This window comes from Pithys albifrons, chromosome Z, assembly GCF_047495875.1.
Source record: "Pithys albifrons albifrons isolate INPA30051 chromosome Z, PitAlb_v1, whole genome shotgun sequence".
In the NCBI taxonomy this organism is placed as follows: domain Eukaryota; kingdom Metazoa; phylum Chordata; class Aves; order Passeriformes; family Thamnophilidae; genus Pithys; species Pithys albifrons.
In genome coordinates this window covers 2,782,749-2,799,209 of record NC_092497.1, presented here as the reverse complement: position 1 = coordinate 2,799,209, position 16,461 = coordinate 2,782,749, and the positions used below count along the sequence as shown (strand labels likewise).

Here is a 16,461-nt window from a genome sequence, read left to right as displayed (position 1 = left end):
TATAATCTAGGAACAATAGAATGCCAATTGGGAAAGTCCCGAATTTCAAAAAATAGATGGTTGTTTCAACTGCTATTCTGTATTACCACAAATATTTTTACATCTATGTTTTAATTCTCTGAGAATATTGATGGAAGTGTAAGTTTGTAAGACTGAGTCTGAATAAGAGAGACCAGATTCAAAGAAGATGATTTTGTATGAAGGATGAGGACAGTAAAGGACAGAGCTGTTAGGAAGGTGTAAGTAGGCAAATCCTGGGATTGCAGAAGCTTTTCAAAGGTTGTTTGTGCACAGATTGCTACTTCTAGTAAAAAATTACCTTACTGTGCCCAGTTTTTCTATAGGCAACAATCCAGAATATGCACTCGTATTCAGTGATCAAAATACCAAATTTTCAATTTGTTTTATTGTATAACCCTAAATATACTTTTATATATTTATAAATCATGCTACCTAATTCCACAGTAGTATTCACTACTTTTATGAACTAATTTCTATCAGCTGAGCTTCTAACTCTCTCCCTTCTCAGAGACAGGGAACAACAGAAAATACAGAACTAGTTTGAAGGCACAATAAGTGGCCCAAATATTTCCTTTCACAGAAAACTGTTAAAGTGATTTGTTTATTCAATAGAATTAAATCGTCTTTTAAACACAGTGACACAGACCAAAAAGAAAATACCCTGATTACTGTTCTAATTATGGCTTACAGCAATTGATAGGCTTTCTACTACAACCATAGTACAGCTACAGAAACAATAATAAGCAAAAGTTACAGGGTGAAGGGTTGACAGCAGAAAAGTGAGTCAAGGGACAAAAGGAATTAACATCTGCATGAAACCAACATGACTCTGCATGGATTTTGCCACTTTATAGAAATAACAAACATGAAATACCTTTATTTTTGCAATAGCCCAAGCTCCCACAGCATGAAGACACAAAGTTTTACTCCAGTATTCCCAAACTAAGCATTTATTTTCCACCAGGTGAAAACCAGGGACACATTCAACAGGCAGCAGCTGTTCAATTTGATTTATGTGGGCTGGGTGTAGAGGTTTGACCAGGGACCTCACAGCTGACAACAAGGAGAGCCCAGAAATGAAGCTCATCATCGCATTCTGTCCCAGACAAAGCAGGGACAGTCAGTTTTCCTCATCTTTAAGGGGACAGGCTCTAATGAACACATATGTGTGTATCACTTGGCCAACACAAGGTTAACAAATAGGGCTTAACACAATTATGCTTGTTCCACGGTGCTAAACCAGTCAGTAACCAGAGTCTTTACAAGCCGCTTGGAGCACTGGAGATACTTCAGTGTCTGGGTCCATCAGACAGTTTCAGGTAGAACAGACATCTGAAGAACCAGCCAACACAGTATCTGATTATTCTGGCTTAATTTGTCACTGTTTTACATGCTAACACATTTTACAGTGATTTGTACAGTTAAAAATGTACACAACTTACCCAAAGATCATACATTGAGAACATTTATGGCTTCTAGATAGAAAGTCAGACACATCGGTAACATATTTACATCTTTCAATCCTTGAAGTGCTGAGGCAGATTTGTCTTTCTTTAAGCTTCCCACTGTGTCCCAAGTCCCTCATTTCTGATGTTAGTTTGATGCTCAGGGCTTTGGGGAGCTTTGGAGGTGCTGACCTTGCCCTAAGCATACATTTGGATTTTCCTTAAGTTTATTTTAGAAAAGCATGTAAGTAAAATTTTCAATTGAATATTTTTTTTTAATTTTGAATACCATAGAGACAGCACAGGGATGTTCAGCATTAGACAGGATGATAATAAGACATAAAATTATAATAGTCTTGATTGTAGGGGGATTGGGAGAAATGAGTTATTGGATTGACTTATAAACATTGAAGTAAGACCTGATTTCTCTTTCTACTGAAGTCAAATCCAAATGTTGTGCTGGCTTCAAAGGGAAGGAGCTGCATCCTGCCTTGAATACATTCATGTCAGTGATGAATTCCATGCTGGTATTCTAAAGCAAGCAGAAAAAAAAACCCTCTTTTTTTGAGGCCTGTGAGTCACATACATATGGTCAGGTACAGAGGGCTCATGTGTGATTTCATACAGCAATTTACACTACCTCGATGATATACTTTGCATAGATGAGTTTGAAAAGATGAATTGATGAAATCTGGAAAGGAGAGTGACAGTCACAACACTTCTGCTTCCAGATAAGCTTGTTCTTTCTGCACACCATTAAAAACATGGTATTGCTATAGAACTGTATGTAGAGCTTATTAAAAAAATGTATCTGAAATCGAGTGAGTAAGATACAAGAGGCTGCTCTTCCTGCCTATGATTAGGGCCAGTTTCTGGACTACAGCAAAATTTTCACACACATCACTGATTTCAGAGAAGGCCCTACACATAAATATTCACCTCTTTATTCCTAAAACCTCAGATTACTCCAGAATTTCCCCAAGAATTTGGCCCTTTAGGGATTGCTGAATTTTGCTCTTTCCTTCTTTGTATACATAAAAGCTCCAAAGTTCTCCGCACACTCAAATGCAAGTGAGATGGGGGGAAAGCCCCATTTCAGAGCTCTCCACGTTCATCACCCAAGTGGACAAGCCACGTGGCCTCAGAGGATTAAGGACAGATTCCCTATCATGCCATGTCTCAGTGTTTATCCACCCCAGTTTCCCTCACACACCAACTAGAGATTTCTCCTTGCTGCCAGGGAAAGCTGATCATGGGCAGTCCACCCACGTAGCTGCGTCACAACCAGTGATTTTGCCTTCAAGGTCTGAGAAACATTTCTACTGATTCACCAAACCCCCACAGACTGGATTATTCTTAGATCTGATTTCCTTCCGTTTACTGTATCTGACCATTCTGAGTGAAAGTCACCTTTAGTTTATCACCAGTCAAGCCTGCTTGGGAGCAGATTTCTGGGGCACTGGAGGAGCTACCCATGATTGCTGAAAGCTGTGGAGCTTCATCTGTCATCTCTGCCATGTCATTCCACAGCACTAAAGGCTCTAGACCAAAGCTGTGCTTGCAAACCCTGATATTCCCTTCACGTTGCTTTTTCAGGCGACCACGGACCTACTCCCCATGGTGTCTTTCCTCCACAAGATCGCAGCAGGAGAAGCTGCCATGTCTTGGCTCTCCCTCTGCAATTCATAAGTTGGCTATGACAACTCTGTTGCAATCACAGAAAATATGCTAAAATATTATAATGGCCCTATCGCCACTGAATCCATTCTGTCCAACAGCAAATCTGGATTTCATAAATCAAGAGCAATCAGCTAAACTATTCCGAATAAATACTTCCTTCCCTTTGATGAAAGCACTGGCAGATTCATAAGCCTCCTCTGTTGACCTGACAATAAAGTCAAACCAATCCTAGTTATGTTTTTCCAACTGGATTTACATTGCCTGTGAATGCAGATCTCAGGAACTTCTTAAGAGATTCTTCTAAATAATATGAGGAGTTGGGGATTAAACTATATATATATTAAACTATAATTCTCTCCCTGTCTCAGATTTCATATCCTCATCAACAGAGCTGGGATTATGGTTTGAGCTCAGGATGTGGTGCCAGACAGCTGACAGCCTGTCTTCTTGAATAGATCAGACTTTTGTATGGGGGATTTCTCTGGGGCCTGAAGACTTTTCTGTGGGAAGGCATGACATGCTATGCACACCCTCTACTTGCCACAAATACACCTGACAGTCACTTCTTATTACTCAGGAATCCCCTTGTTCAGAGATTGAGATTGAACATTTGGAGCTTTGACCACATGCTAGAAGGGAAAACAAAACATCCTCAAACTTAGACAAATTATTGATGTCAAAGAGTATTTTCTTATGCTCAGCACACACAAAAATGATGGCAGAAAACAAGGAGGGGCCTTCTTTCTGCAAAAGCCCTTCTGCATATGGCATCTCTGAGAAATGCCACAGTTTTGCAAACACTTTTTTAGCAACATCTGAAAAATTGATGAGAAATTGAACAAGATGCAACATGCATTTAATCTCAAGGATTATTTTACATCTATTTCTTTATTTATTTTACTGCCTTGCAAATCACTCCTTATATTAACTATACACCTATGTACACCTTCACAGACAGGTCTGGGCCTCTTTCTGCAGTCCCTACACAAATAAAATACCCACCCATTTGAATGGGAGCTCTTTTCAGATAAATGTGGCAAGACTGGGCCTTTGGTGCATTTGTGCGAGTATCCTGCACATCATTTTAAAATCATTAAAAAAATATAGTAGCTATAGATTTATAAGCAATCAAAATCTAAACACAGTAAAACTGCTTATTACAGTGAATTTACATTGCTCATTTTTTTATGAAGCAAACAAAGGAAAGGAAATGTCTGTGACCCTGTAATTGCAGATTAACCATAAATACAAGTTTTGCTTATCCTTTTGTCTGTCCAAAAGGATTTTTGCAACTAAAAAGAGGGATTTGCACCATTTCTGTCAACACCTGGGTGCTTATCAAGTGCTTTCCCATCTTTTTTGAAGTATCTTTTGCAACATATCAGACTCCTTTCAGTCAATTTTGTTCGCTTCAGTCATCATAGTAAATAAATGATCCCTTACTAAAGAAGGTAACTTTAGCAGAGCAGAAGAGCAAAGCAATCCTGAAGTGATTACCAGTCCCAGACTCAGGCAGAGTAAGGAGTAAGGGCTCTAGGTGCCAGCTTCAGTGTCATTATTGTTGTCATAAAACATAATGCACAGCAAGGTGGGCCAACCCTCAGGGTCACATCGCTCTTTAAATAGCACTTTCATTACAGCACTTCATTGTCAAAGCCCTTTGCACATAAATTTACACAACACAGCAAAGACAAAGATCTCTTTTGCATATGAAATCAAGGAAACCGTTTCACCTACAAGTGCGTTAGTGTGCTGCCCATTTCACAGGTAGACCATAGAGGGAGTGCTCACTAACACACAGTGTAACTCTAAGATCAAAACCACAACAACATAAATATATAAAGCTTAAGCTCTGGTCCTTCACCCACCCCTGGCTGGTGTTTCCCAGGTGACTTCTGACACCTTTGTCAAGCATATGGGTTACTTTTAAGGTAATCAGAGCTCTGGAGTGGAGTGTAAAGTTAAGTAAATATCAACCTCACATACCACCCAGGTCACAGCTGTCCAGCAGGGACTTTTGAGATGGAGACCATCAGCCTTCACTTCCTTTATGACCATTTTACCTGAAGTGTTAGCAAGTTTCACAGCTCTCAGAACAGCACAGATGCTTTTAAAACAAGCTTTGCGCATTCATGCATTACAAAATCCAAATCCAGATTTGGATTTAAACCCTCTCCCTCACATCAAAACAAACAAAAAAGGGATCCCTCATATAGAACTTTAAACTTCAAATCCTTGATCAAATATCTTGTAATCTACATAAAACAGGACAAGGCACTGGACAGCAGCCCAAGTGCTTCAGACTAAGACAGGGAAACTCTGTTCATTTAACTATGCCAGCTGAAACAGCAAACTTTGCCTTCGTGTGTATGTAGGCACACCAACATGAAAAGGCTGCCTACTACAGCAAAATAAACTTCAGTGGCATCTTTTCTGCATCAGGATTTTGCCAATTTAACTGTAGCAGGTGAAAAATTAAGTTTGGCATAACTGACAGAGCTACACTGATAACATTTAAAGAATACACCAGCCCTTTTACTATCTTAGTAACATTCACAGCATACAAAAATGCCATGTTAAGACATTTGACATCTTGAGATGCATAATTTTAAAATAAGCATCATAATCTAAGCCACAAAATATCTTCTCTGTATTTTAACTTCATTTCCTGACATTACTTCTTACAGATACCTGAAAGTGTTAACTCAGCCTTCAAAACAGTGAATCCACATTCAGACTCTTACAAAGTCTTTAAAAAAATCAACTTGTAAAATATAACCATGTAATCTCCTTGCTATTCAGCCTGAGAAAACCTTTCAGAAGTGTGAAGGAGCACATTTCCTCAACAAGGGCTTCACTCTGAAGCTGAGGTGGTCTCTACAGGAGAAAGTACACACATTGCCCATGGATCAGCTAGAAGGAAAACATCACAGACAAAGAGAAAGAAAACACAATCAAGCAGAGGAGAATGGAAGTTATGACACAAGAAGGAAGAAGAAACTCTAAAACAATATCACAACATGATCCACACAGTTACCTGTTGCTGTGAATGGGAGTTTAACATTCTGTTCTATCCTGGCTGAAAAAATTCATAAAGTGATTTTGTTTATTTCTAACACATCTATCTGTTATTTTTGAACAACATTTTCTGACAATGCAGAACAAAGATCTTAAGTTATATATCCCCATTAAGCTATAATGCTAAAGAGTATTTTCAAAAACCTTAATGCTAGAGAGCAGTGCTCTCAATAAAATCTGGCAATGCCCCAAGGTACTCGATTCAGAAACCTATGTAAGGTTGTACAGTCCATGCTAAAATTCTCCACCACTGATTTTCCTCAAAAGTTTGGTGCTTTTTTTGGTAGTGAAATGATAAATACACTAATGTGCTCTGTTTATCCCTAAATCTATGAAAATGTGCTTCTTATCTGATTTGCTTTCCAGGGCAGTGTGTGCCCTGGGGCACAGGAGTTTTGCTTCTTCTACACTTCTTGTTGTTATGGACCCAACTCTGCTAGCAGGAAGGATGCTGGTATCCTAGATCCTATGGGATGCAATGCCTTGAGGAAATTTATATCAAACAATTATTGCATAATCTCCTTGTGTAATAAAACCTCCTACACCATACACAGGCATCGAGTTCCCATTACACTTTTCCAGTGTCCCTGTCAACTACAGGTCCCCGTGTGAACCCGCAGGATCCCCTTGCTGTGCATGTGGAGGAAATTGAATATTTCTGAGGGCATGGCGTGAAAGCCAGGGCGAGGCTTCACATTGTCATAGTAGTGGTGAGTTATAAAAATCCCTGAGGGGTTCATGGGGAAGGCCCAGAAGCCAAAGAGGTGAACCTCTTCGCAGAGCTCCAGGGCAGCAGTCACCAGGATCAGCCCGGTGCTGATTCGCTTGGCGCGCACACCCTGGCCGAGCCAGTAGCGTGAGACGTTGATGAGATACTGGGGGTGGAAGTAATAAACAGCTTGCTGGGACTCAAAGTCATCCAGGACGTATTTGACCCGGATGGAAACGTCCGTGTTGCGGGTGTTGTAGAAAGCTGGCAGCAGCACGGACGCGTTCTCGTACACCTGGAGCACGTCATAGAAGGGCTTCCTCCATTTCTCCAGCTTGTGGAACCTAAAGTGGGAAAGGATGGGAGGGGTGGTCAGTCAGGACCCAGCATAAAACCAAACCTCCACTGGGCTTTCAGTGCAATGTTTCTGATGCAAAGATAGTTGAAGTGCTGTCTTGGTTATCAAGGGGGATATATTTAGATTTGTAGCTACAGCATCAGTATGAAATATAGGGCAAAAATGCAGAGGATACAAAATTCATATTTGACCTCTCTTGGCAATAAAGTCACTAAACAGCAGAAAAGCCTTGTAGACATTTCTGATCATGTCTCTCTTTGCATTTTATTATTAGACATATGTCATTTTTCCAAGGTATGGACAGCTGACTAGGCACTGCAGATGTGCACTGGATATGCACCATGCAGTGCAGAGCTGCATAAAGTGGCAAACACCAAAGCCAGCAACTGCCTAAAATGTCTAACTAACATTTAAAAGAAATCCAAAATCTAACAACTTATTTTATGTTGCTTGAAGAAAGAAACACATACCCCTAACAAGAGGGGAAAGCAGTAATTGGCCCTATGGTTCCAATCCCGTCAGCAAGGTGGCAATAGGTTATTCACAAATTTTAAATTAAAATCACCCAGTCAATCCTGGTCACAAAGTTTAACTGGCATTTCTTTGAAACATATGATAATGTGTATTACCTTATTTTCTTGAAAATCTTAAAAGTCTTTTCCAACCTTAATGACTCGGATTCTATGGTTTAAGCATTTCGTGTGGGATCCAGTTGCTTCCACCCTGAATGTTTGTAAGATGTTTGTCTGCAGCTTGCAAGCATGGCATAAGATTTCCAGGGGAACTCTGTTGTTTTAATTTGGCTCTATTGGTTTAATTTTAGCTCCTTGCCTTCTGGTTTCTATCACCAAAGTGTGGGCTGAAGTGTTTTAACACATTTCTATAAGTTGTTACTTATTCCATATACTGAATAACTTCAATTCAGAATTAAATATATGATTCATAGTGTCAATTTAAGCTAATATCTGGAAAAAAATTCTGTTTAACAGAAATAAGTGAAAGGTGGATTTGGGAAAAGCAAAAGAGATGAAAATACAAAAACCAGAAATAACCTCTCAGTGATTATACTGGGATTGACCGTCACGACATCCGTCTTTACCCCAACATCCATGAAGTATTTCTCAGATATAGGAGGCAAATTGCATCTATAAAGGAAAGAAATTAGTAAGACAGTTAAAAAATCCCTTGCACCTTTTCAGGACTAGAAAATAGAATTGATTTAAGCATTTCTGCCAAGCAGCAAATCTAGAAGTATATTGGGAATTTAAAATTGTGTCAAAACCTGTTGGTGCCCAAATTCTGTAGTAAACTAACAAGTCCTTGAGGGCTGTATGAAGGACCCCCCTGTTCCCCCAGCCTTGTTGCAGATGTAGCCAATGCTCATTTTGCTTCCTTAATAGCAGTTTACCTATTTACTCTGGCATTTTACGATGAGAAATGGGTTGAAGCCCCAAGGCCAATCAGCCTATAAAATCAAAGGCTTGCTCGGCAATAGCTGAGACGTTTTCCATAATTAATAAACTATATCTATAACATCACCTTTAACATGCTTTGGCTTATACCCAAGAGAATTTATAGGAAAAGCTCCACAAGAGACAAATCAATCCAGTCCTAATTAATCCAAAACTATCTGCTTCCCTTCCTTTTCCATTTATAAGCATCCCCCAGTGCAGTGCAATAGCGGGAATTCTGACTGCACAGGTTCACCACAGGACATCAAACCTATTGGGATCAAACTTGGAAAGATTTGTAGACCTTGACTTTGCCCAGCCTCCATTCACCTTGGCCTTGTCCTAGATAAATCATATCACAAAATTTAGAACATCCCTCGAGAGATGCTGAAGTTACTGAAACACACATATAAACTATCCCTCAGGCTCCACTTCCACAGGAAACACATTTGAAAAAAAAGCTTCAGCATGTGTTATCACAGGCAACACATGTGGCCTCTAGTTTTGCAATCAGTTTAAGCTGGTCTGAGATACCTATTAACATATTGAAAACTTTTTGAAGTGATCTACGAGCCTCAATAAAAGCTGTAAAGATCCCCACATCTCAAAAATACTGCTGTGCGTAATTCCCAAAGTTCTCCATATTTCTGAAGGCCAGAGCTAAACAGGAGAAAACTGTGAAGGTATTTAGGGTAAGAGATGCTTAGTGTTTTCACAATACCCCAGTTCAACTGTTAGGATGATTTCTCAGTCAAAGGAAGAAGGCAAGCTGGGGAGCAGAACAATCCACAAAAATCCTTCAAAGTCCTTCTAAGACTCAAGAAGTTCCCATCTATCTTCCAGAGAGTGCCTCTTTATCAGGTCAGGGAATTTTCTTTTTAGCTGTCTTTCTCAGAGGTAAGGTTATTTCCAGCATTTTTGTCTGCTAAGTCGTTCAGCATCTTTCTGAATTCCCCTAGTAATTCCAGTTCCACCTAGCACTGGGCACTGTGATCATTAGCTTATATTTGAAATAGGTTTTCAAACAATCAGCTTCATTATTTTTCAACAGTAGACCCCCACTAGGATTAAGACTGACTGAACTTGTTCAAAGAGATAATTCCTTATAAAAATGATACAGTCTTCATAAACTGTACTTATTTTTCATAAGACTCATAAAATTAACCCCTGCTAAGGGAGCAGTCCCATCTCTAAATGATTTACACCCAGTGCTTCCTCCCAGAGCTCTGCTCTGGCCAGTAGGTGGAGATAGACAATAACTACTAGTAAATGCAATTCTGGTGTATATTTTATGTATTCTATTGTACTGTAATTAATTGGTTTCAGACTTTACTTCATAGAACAATTTGGGTTGTATCCTGCTGGCCACAAGATTCCTGACAAGAAAAGATTTCCTCAGGTGTCCTGAAGGTATTGCTGGATGTTAGTCATGCTCCACGTTAAATACTTTAAAGAATTCCTTCACTGGTGATCAAGATGATGTTTCCTGATAGTTTGGTGGACTGGTGACTGGAAAGTGGATGTGTCCAGATCCCACCTTAAACACCACCTTTGCTTTAAAACTGATGTCAGCAGACTTTGAATTTTAAAACACTGGCACATCTTTGTTCATAATCCACGTATTTTGGAGATGGTGAACCTGGGGTTTCTTTTGCTCTAGTAGTGATGAATTTATTCATATTTCAGTTTTACCTAAGCCTCTGTTTAATTAATTACTGATACAAAATGAAACCCAATGTCTAAGTTCTGTAATAATCTGTTTCTTTTTTTTTTTGTAATTTTTAGTAAAGTTCAAGGAACAGTAACAGTGGTAAAAAAGGGACCTTTACTAAAAGCCCTTAAACAGAAATGATGACATTTGCTGCCCATTTTCCCACTTCTGCTTAAACCCTTTTTTAGCATGTGTAACATGCACTACTCCTTTCATCCATACTGGTAGCTGTGATCCAACACAGAAGTAGGGAATCTAAAATAATTATTTAATGTGTATGGTGTACACTGGGCTTTCAAAGAGGCAAATTATGTGAAGCCTGGACTCTTTTACAAACTCTTTTTTTCCATTGAAAAATAAGACAGGAGTTTTCTATGAAGTCAGAATGAGGCAAACACAAGGGTCAAAAAACAAACAATGAAAGTAGGACCTGTAAAATTTTCTTACTAATATGATGTCATATTAAATTAACACTGTAATGAGCCAAAATCTGACCTAATTTTTTGCTGGTATGAAATTGGACAGATTAATTGTTTTACACACAGTCATTCTAAACTGACAACCACATACCCAAGATCAGAAAATAGGCCAACAGAAATAAAGAGATTTCCCTTCTCTGCAGAACAGGTCATGAATCTGCGAGCTAGTGGTCATATGCCATGGCCCAGGAAAAGAGCTTAACAGGATTTAGAGAGGGATTAGTCATACATATGAATAATAATAATTAAAAAATCTTTCTCATATATATTAAGGATGATAAAGCTGCTGCTAGACTGTTATCCAGGACCACCAGTCCTGGGGAATCCCAATTTATGCAAAACCTGGATAACTGCATGTATATAGGGGAGCACAGTGTGGAGACACTCAACCTTCAAAGTTATTCCAGTGTCTCTGCAAGCTCTGGATTATTGATTACTGTGACTCCTGTTATCCAGCACCTGAGCTCTGCACATGTTCAGAAACACACACCTCTGAGTCACATGAGCTGTGAGCTATTAACACCTGACCAAGCTCCTTGTCATGCAACAGAGGTTGTACCTCTGGTTCAAATCTGCCCCAGAAAATCATGGCCATGTTCACAGGACACTGCTCATAGGGTAATGTGCATGGAAAGATAAATCCACAGCCTGAGTGACAGAGGATGTCCTGAAAGAGGACATGGAACTTTGTCAGTAAGTCAACAAATTAACCCCATTGAGTTATGGAGTTTTTAAAGAAACATTACATGGAGGGCTGTTTTATGGTTTTTTTTGAAGCATGGGGTTTTGTGCCAGAAGCAGCCTTGATACAGCCAATTTAGCAAATTGCCTGTTTCCATGTGAGAAAGAATAGTTTTGCAGTGCTTTATTTGTCATTAAAACAGGAAAAATGAAAACAAAAATAAAAAATGAGCTGTGGTGGTTACCGAAACACAAAGTCTGCACTGTCAATCTCATGGCCACATCTGCTGTTCTTCAGAATTCCTCCATTCCCAACCACTGCACATTTCTTGAACTGAGAGCGGTGGTACGGCATATCCTGCAACAACACAGCAAGGAAACAGTTAAATAGCCCAAAACATGGAGGAAACAAGTGTATTTCCTACGATTTACCTTTTTTTTTTTCTGTGCACCTTGCTACAGATGCACTGATCACAGGATGCTGGCACTGGCTCTGGGGTGCAACACACCCAGGCTGTACAAATGGATGGAATTGTGTGCTGTGCAATTAGAGACAGTGTGGGCAACAGACTCTGATGGCGGGGGAAAAAAAAAGCAATAACCTGCTTTCTTCCCAGATTTAATAATGGAAGGAGTGCTTTTAGGCACTTGCTTTCCCTTTTGATTTCCACGTGAAGGCATGAACCATGAATTAGTGAACCTCAGGCATTGCTTTCTGCAAAGTGCTCATTCCTCAGGCTCTGATGTCCTGCTTCTGTGAAGTCTGCACACAGAATTCAAGAGCAGCCAGGGAAACCCAGGAAGTCTTAAGTCAGACAGCAAACTACAGCCATTTATCAGAAAATAGCCCAAATTTGAGTGCCTCCTGCCACAAACTGTACTAATAGTATTAATTATTATTAATTAGCACTTTTACTACGAGCACTGCCCAGAGCCTTTGATCAGGCACTTTTTTTGAGTTCTCTAGGAGCATCCCTCATCTTTCTATAATCTTTGTGTGGAATTCTGTCCATGCAGCTGCTGCTGAAGCCAGAGACAGTGAAAATCACATCTTGGGAACAAACTGGACTGTTAGGGTGAGAGGGCTGTGACGCAGAGCTGAGCCTCACTACACCTTATGAATATGTAGAGATGTGCTTATATAAGCATGAGAGTGCTCGTTTTGGTACATACATATTTTATCAATAATTTCATACTGCGAACTACGGAGGGATGCAATAGTGACTTGACATTTCTAGGTGATTATTCCCAGGATCTTTCCACAGCATTCATAAGCCACGAGGCAAAAGGGCATGCAATTACACCTGTCTGAGAAAAGCAGCAGCTGTCTAGCAGAGAGGAAATATAGAGCTGTCTGTGCTTCGTGAAGCAATTTCTTAACACAAAATGCCTCAGCTGCTCTGAAAGGGAAATCAGAAGCCAGGTGTCTGTGCTCAGCACAAAGCTCTTGCCTTTTCAGTGTTGATTCTGTGTTTTCAGCCCTTTACCATCTATGTTTCCCATGCTGCAGCCCAGCTCTCATGGAAGGAGCTTTGGCCACAAAGGTGCTGTCCAGTGAATGCCAAAGGCATTTTGGCACATGATAGTGCCTTCAAAGCATCCTCAGTAATACCTGGATAAACACAACAGCAGGGATAACACACTGCTAGCGAAAATGTAGGCATTTAGCCTTTCATACAATCACCTGCATAATCAGGAATGGGTTTGAGGGTAATACTCATGGACTTAGATGTGGCCACACTTAGCACATCTCCAGATGCCAAAGTGTTTTCCTGGATCTGAGCCTTTGTTCTGCTTCAGCCCCATTCCCCCATGTGCACAATTAGATAACAGCACAACTTCTTACCAGTGCTCAGAAAGCAGGTGGATTAAAAGAGGTTAGACCCTGAAGGAGACAAGTTCAATGGCACAAATCTAAGTACTCAACCTGAAATTTTGTCTGAGTTTCCAAATGGCATAAATTTCATTTACCCCCTCCAAATATGCCACTGTAAATTGGTGAACTGTGCCCACGATAAATCAGCAGCCACATAAGCCCATTCCGCCACATCAGTCACGATGGGCAGTGGGGAATTGCCCACTGCTTATAACCGTGAGTGGCCCTGAGGTCAAGGATTACTTGCAGAAAAGATTTTGATTAATCTTTTCATATTTTATATCATTTATATCTTATCATTTATATTTTTAAATAGTATATTTAAAAATTGTGCAGCCTGTTCATGGATAATCTGCAAATGGAAATAAATATAAAAATAATCAGTCTCTGTGAATATGAGTTATAAAATAATCATGACAAAATAAAAGTGGACCTACCCCAAATGCTGGATTTAATATATGCAAATATTTTACTCTGAAAAATTCTGATCAGTGAGTGTTTCTTTATTCAGCTTTCTTAAGTTATTTCATTAGCTATTTTACTCTTAGGTCAGTAATAGTGTGCAGGAAATTACATATATTGCAGATGACAACTAAAAATACAGTATCAGCTAAAATACTGTATAAAAATAAACTTTTTTTCAAGTATAAGCAGTGAAGTTTGTAGAAATGTCAGTCAACTGCTGAATGCTTGGCTATAGGATAGTGTCTAATGCAGCAAGTGTAGTGAAGTTGATTCTGCAAATGGGCAGAGGCACCTTTGGAAACATTTTGAAGATTTCTTGGTTGATGTGGAAGATTCCACTCGTGTCCACTTCATATTTCAGCTTAGTTCCCAAGGGAGTATTCTTCTGGGTGGTGAACAGAAAGGCAGGGGCATTGCAACACCGTGACAAAGTAGACCTGAGAAAAGAAAGAGAGAGAAATAAGATCAAGGAGCTGGTGGTGTGATACAGGATTTGCAATTGCTGTTACTACTAACAAGGGATATTTCAGCAAAAAGAAAGTTTTTATCTGTAGGAAGGGTAAAATGGTGGTGTGCTGGATTTTTGGACTTGCTGATCTTAGAGGTCTCTTCCAACCCAGTTGATTCTATGATTTTAATTCAGAAAATTTTGGAATCAATGAAATTTTCCTTAATTGAGAAAATTATGGTAGAGAAAAAAAAGAGAGAGAGAGAGAATAAATGAGATACCTATACCTGTCTCCTCCAAACTGTGGAAAATACATGTGGCAATTCTGCTCTGCACCAGTACCAAAAGCTGAGCTTCTGCCCCCAATATCCTGGTGAAACCACCTTAAAAAACTAGTCCCTCTCTCCTTTAGAGGTCTTCCACATTTTGAAAATTATATACTCATCACCGGGCAGAAAATGTAGGGGTTAAAGTGTTCACCTGGGCATGTGGAAGTTTAGCAGGGCAGGTACTTAAACACATGGCTATGACTCCAAAATCTCAGACAAGTGGCCAAGATTTTCTCTGTCCCTGGGACAAAATGGCAGGTACTCCAACACAAACAAGAGCCTCGTGAAATCCCATGAGAGAAAAAACGTTCATCTCTGACCCCTTTAGCATGTTTCATATGAAATTTAAATAGGAAAAGCAGGTCTCCAAATAGGGTTTCATTTCTTAGCTCCTATCTTTCTCCAAATGATTTCCCTCTTTTACTGGTGGAACTGAAAGCCCTGACTTCAGCTTACTCTTATTGAAGAGACAGTTTATTTCTCATTCAATGCATTTCATACTTTTAATGAAAAATTCATGTCATGGCAAATGTACAAACATGAAGGCAGACCCAAATGGCTCTTAAATAATCTGGATTAAAGACATTGCCTCTAGGGTGTGTGGCCTCATTATAGGTTGAAAAAAATAAGCCAGTCTTCTTTATGGGCTTTATTACAAGGACCAGAAATCAAATACAGAATTATGCAAACATTTCAGTGATGTCCAATTACTATTATATACTTGACTCATGCAGAATGACACAATATGATGATCAGATGAAAGCAGCAAATGACACTGAGTAAGTCAGTGAATAATCTCTAACAGCAAAATGACTAAATAATACAAGCAAGTATTGGAATTGAGTTGTGATATTTAAGATGTGAAAAAACTCTCCATTAGTTCTGTGTTAAGGAATGGAAAGAGATGTTGTGCCCTAATGTCTGACTGATTTTCCAGAGTCACATTCCTTAATGTAAATGTCTGATACCTGATGGAGGAAGAATCTCAATGAAATTGCTTTCCCTAGTCTCCAGATACAAACACTAGTATGTTTTTTGTGCTTCTTCCCTCCCTGCTGCTTAAGTAGCTGCCATTTAACTTCTGTTGGATTCTTCCCATCTCACCAGATGGTCCAGAACTGGCAAAGTTCAAAATCCCACGGCTCGATGCTGTTACACCTTTCAGCCTCCTACTAGTCAACTTCCAAACTCAGAGGCTTTGGTCTGGTTCTAAGGGACTGCAATTTCCCCACACACTCACACATTGAAGTCTCTGTCTCCCTGCACAAAAATGAAACAGACTTTGAACATTTTTTATTTTTTTCATGACTAGCATGATTGTTTTTCCTGGAACCAGCTAACACAGGTTAGGTTACATCTAGTTGCCAGTGGGAGTTTCTGACACAGTGATACATCCATCTCTTTTTTCTCTTCTCAAAATCAATTCTCTTTTTTCTCTCAGTGCTCAGGGAGGAGAGGGGATCTTTGTTTAATGTGCTGGTGTCAGTGGCCTGAGGCAGACTGATGGTCCTCTTGATGGTCTTTAAATAGTCCTTTCTTATTGCTCCCACCTCTGCACTGGCCTCATACCTCAAAGTGCTCCTCTTCACACTTCAGTGTGCTCCCGGCACTCTGGGCACCATTATGACTTCCCTTACTCCAAGCTGTCTTAAAGATAATAAGCTGTAATTCTGAATTGCTCCTCTCCTAAAAACAGGTTCTGATACTTGCCCATCAATTAATTTCCAGAA

The 16,461-nt window shown here is 39.6% G+C and overlaps 1 protein-coding gene across 4 annotated transcripts in view; it reads right to left on the bottom strand.

Moving 5' to 3' along the window:
• Window positions 1-602: 602 nt before the first annotated feature.
• The window catches only part of ST8SIA5 (ST8 alpha-N-acetyl-neuraminide alpha-2,8-sialyltransferase 5), a 69,553-nt gene continuing 53,694 nt past the window's right edge, over window positions 603-16,461 (bottom strand). For all 4 annotated transcript variants that reach the window (XM_071581006.1, XM_071581005.1, XM_071581009.1 and 1 more), the window contains 4 exons: window positions 14,247-14,391; window positions 11,859-11,971; window positions 8,344-8,436; window positions 603-7,277 (listed from right to left, as the gene is read on the bottom strand). In XM_071581006.1, coding sequence (XP_071437107.1) covers window positions 6,815-7,277; window positions 8,344-8,436; window positions 11,859-11,971; window positions 14,247-14,391 — 814 coding nt within the window. In that variant the 3' untranslated portion in view covers window positions 603-6,814. The remainder of the gene's footprint in view (window positions 7,278-8,343; window positions 8,437-11,858; window positions 11,972-14,246; window positions 14,392-16,461) is intronic.